This window comes from Myotis davidii, unplaced genomic scaffold (assembly GCF_000327345.1).
Source record: "Myotis davidii unplaced genomic scaffold, ASM32734v1 scaffold287, whole genome shotgun sequence".
Lineage (NCBI taxonomy): Eukaryota > Metazoa > Chordata > Mammalia > Chiroptera > Vespertilionidae > Myotis > Myotis davidii.
The window spans coordinates 146,310-149,524 of NW_006297658.1; the positions used below are offsets into that span (position 1 = coordinate 146,310).

A 3,215-nucleotide genomic window follows, 5' to 3' on the forward strand; every position below is an offset into this window, starting at 1 on the left:
CTGCTTTCCCTTTCGCCTCCCTGCATTGTGCCTACATATGCAAATTAACCACCATCTTGTTGGCAGTTAACTGCCAATTTTAGTTGGCAGTTAATTTGCATATAGCCCTGATTAGCCAATGAAAAGGGTATTGGTCGTAAGCCAATTACCATTTTTGTCTTTTATTAGATAGGATACTAGTATCTGACATAGAATGAGAGGGCTGGGCTTACCCTTCGAGTACTGCTGGACTGTAACTGGCGCCAACCGCTGAGGTCAACTAGAAAAAGCTGGACAAAATATCAAAAACATCTGTATGAAAGGCCAGGGAGGGAGAAGTGTGGGACCAGGGACACAAAGACATTTGGGTCTTTTCTGTCCAGGAAGGGGCACAGTGACAATTTGGGAAGATTGGCCAACGGGCACTTTTGAGCAACCTCCAGGGCTCTGGGAACAATAAGCATGATGAACCCCCTCTTTGAGTTAGTTTCCAAAATGCTGCATCTTTTATCCTATCCAATAAAAGAGTAATATGCAAATTAACCAGCACTCCACAACAAAGACGATGGTGCCCACAGCCAATAAGGAGAAAATATGCAAATTGAGGGTCACTTCACGACAAAGATGGCAGCGGCCGGGCCAGGATGCTTCTGTCGTTGCCACGGCGATGATGCAGGCATTCCGCCCCGCCTGCAGAGGGCCTTTGGGCAGAATGCAGGCGCCCTGGCCGCTCTGGGCTGGTGGGAAGTGCGCTCCAGGCCGGTGGGCAGCGTGCACAGGTGAGGAGAGTCTGGCCCCAGGTGCTCTGGGCTGGTGGGCAGTGCACGTGCATAGGTAAATTAGACTACATTCAAGTGTGGGTGACAGTGCGCTGGGGGACGTTTGCACACCAGGGGAGGAGGAGAAGATGTGCCTGTGGAGAACCTCTGGGCGGGGAAGGCAGGCTGGCAGAGGGCGGCCTATACTTCCCACATAGCAGCGGCAGGAGCTGTGAGCGTGCCAAGTGGAGCCTGCGGGCTGAGCTGAAGTAGGGCCTGCAGGCCATCAGTGCCAAGGAGTGGCTGCACAAGTCCCGCCTCCTGGCCCAGAAGGTGTGCGATCGCAGGGACAGCCACCATAGCGGGCCAGATTGATGCCCTGCTGGCCATGCCATGGGTGTTTGTGGATCTGCGAAGCCACAGGCCTCCGGTGCACACATCCTCTCCTCCCCCCTAGTGTGCAAACATCCCCCAGTGCACTGTCACCCACTCGCACCTGCAACAGTCCTGGACCATGGCGCGCGCAAGTTCTCCCCGCCCCTCCACCGCACTTCCATCAAACCCAGCATGCCTACATTCCCCACAGGACGTGCACACATCCCCTCCGGCACGCTCATGTCCTTTGGAGAGTGTCAGGGTGTTCTGGGTGCTCGGAGTGGGCGCCTGTGAAAGGATAGTGAGAGGGCGGAGTGGTGACGCCCTGTTCCCACGGAGGCCAGTGCAGCGACGAGATCGCCTCTGTGGGGCTAATGCAGGTGCTGAGGTGAGAGCAGGTGTCGACAGACACACCTGGTGGGTGCAGGGGGTCCTCGCTGAGGTGCCTTCAGTCAGTGTTCAAGATCGGGAACCCAGAGGAGGCGAAGAGGTCCATCCTCTCAGTGACACGGCAGAAGAGTCGGGGTGACTGCAGAGGAGGAATGTGCACTTTGGGTGCCAGTGCCCATGAGTGAAGGCTGCCCTGACTGAGCTTCCCTCCCGTGGGTCCTAGTGCACTCCTGCTGGGCAGCAGGTAACAGGACATGCTTTTCCGAATTAATGAGAGAAAACATTGATTCTCCTGCTGCCCACGAAGGTGGAAAGTGAAGGGGGGAGACATGTGGGGAGAGAGCGAGGGTCCCTGTCTGGGGGTTCCAAATCCGCATTGCAACCTTTTACCGCTGACTAGAAATATACAGGGTGTCCCCCCAAAATGTATACACACTTTGAATGCCTACTAATTCCATGAGAAGAAACAACAACGGAGCTGTCATCTGTTAAAAGTGCAGGCACAAACCGGCAATCGGACATTCCTCGAGGGGTCTTGGATTGGAGAGGGTGCAGGCCAGACTGAGGGGCCCCCTTCCCCCGGCCAGGCCTCTAGTATATATCTCTCCTATATAATAAAGAGGGACTATGAAAATTGACCGTCACTCCACCACAAAGATGCCTCCCACAGCGGAGCGGGGGTTTCGGTAACACAAGATGGCTGCACCCACAGCGGAGGCCAAGTTCCCATAACGAGCCTTAACGAGCAATCAGCAGGGACCTGAGGCTACGCCCTCTGACTGGCCGAACTTGACAGGAGACCTCAAGGTGCGTCCCCCTGCCCCAGTGCTGGGCTGGGGGACCTCAGGCTGCAACCCTGCCCAGCAGGGCTTGATGGGGGACCTCAGGCTGTGCCCCACCCCCCACCCAGCGGGGCTTGATGGGGGAACTCAGGTCACTACCCCCATCTGGTGGGGCTTGACAGGGGATCTCAAGGTGCACCCCCCGCCTGGCCCGGGCTTGGGGACCTCAGACCGCGCCCCCGCCCCAGAGCTGGGCCAGGAGACCTGAGGCTGCATCCCCCACCCAGTGGGGCTTGACAAGGGTGGGACCAGCCAAGTCTGGATCTAGTCCAATGGTGGGGCGGGCCGGGTCTGGGTCTTATGCAATTTTGAGGTGCATGTGGATGGGCGGGGACTTCACTCTGGGTCCCGTGGTGCACCCCAGACTCTGAAAGGAGGAAGATTTTCATATACATTTTACTAATTTTCTTTCATCTCTAACATTTCTATTATGGAGAAAGGGCAAATAGCAATATTAAAATATTTCCTCTAATTAAGACCCTTTTAATGTGCACGAATTTCATGCACCGGGCCACTACAGTGTGTGTGTGTGTGTGTGTGTGTGTGTGTGTGTGTGTATTTTTAAGGTATTACAAATAGTAGTATATAGGTCTCTTTTTTCCCCCACATTGACCTTCCTCTGGTCTCCCCTACCCCCGGCACTTGCCCTCACACCACAACTGCCCCCCCCCACACACACACAAGTGTCTTACGTCTGTTGGTTGTGTTTATATGCATGCATACAAGTCCTTCACTTGATCTCTTACCCCCCGCATCCCCTACCTTCCTGCTGTATTTTGACACTCTGTTCGATGCTTCTTTGCCTCTATTTTTGTTCAACAGTTTATACTGTTCTTTATATTCCACAAATGAGTAAGATCATGAGGTATTT

At 54.6% G+C, this 3,215-nt stretch overlaps 1 protein-coding gene across 2 annotated transcripts in view; it reads right to left on the reverse strand.

Moving 5' to 3' along the window:
• Positions 1-3,215, reverse strand: part of IPPK (inositol-pentakisphosphate 2-kinase) — a 73,745-nt gene that overhangs the window by 6,270 nt on the left and 64,260 nt on the right. The window contains exon 11 of one of the 2 annotated variants that reach the window (XM_015570198.1): positions 1,537-1,641. The exons of the other annotated variant lie outside the window; for it this stretch is intronic. Coding sequence (XP_015425684.1) covers positions 1,561-1,641 — 81 coding nt within the window. The 3' untranslated portion in view covers positions 1,537-1,560. Of the gene's footprint in view, positions 1-1,536; positions 1,642-3,215 lie in introns of those variants that run through there. 2 annotated transcript variants of the gene reach the window in all.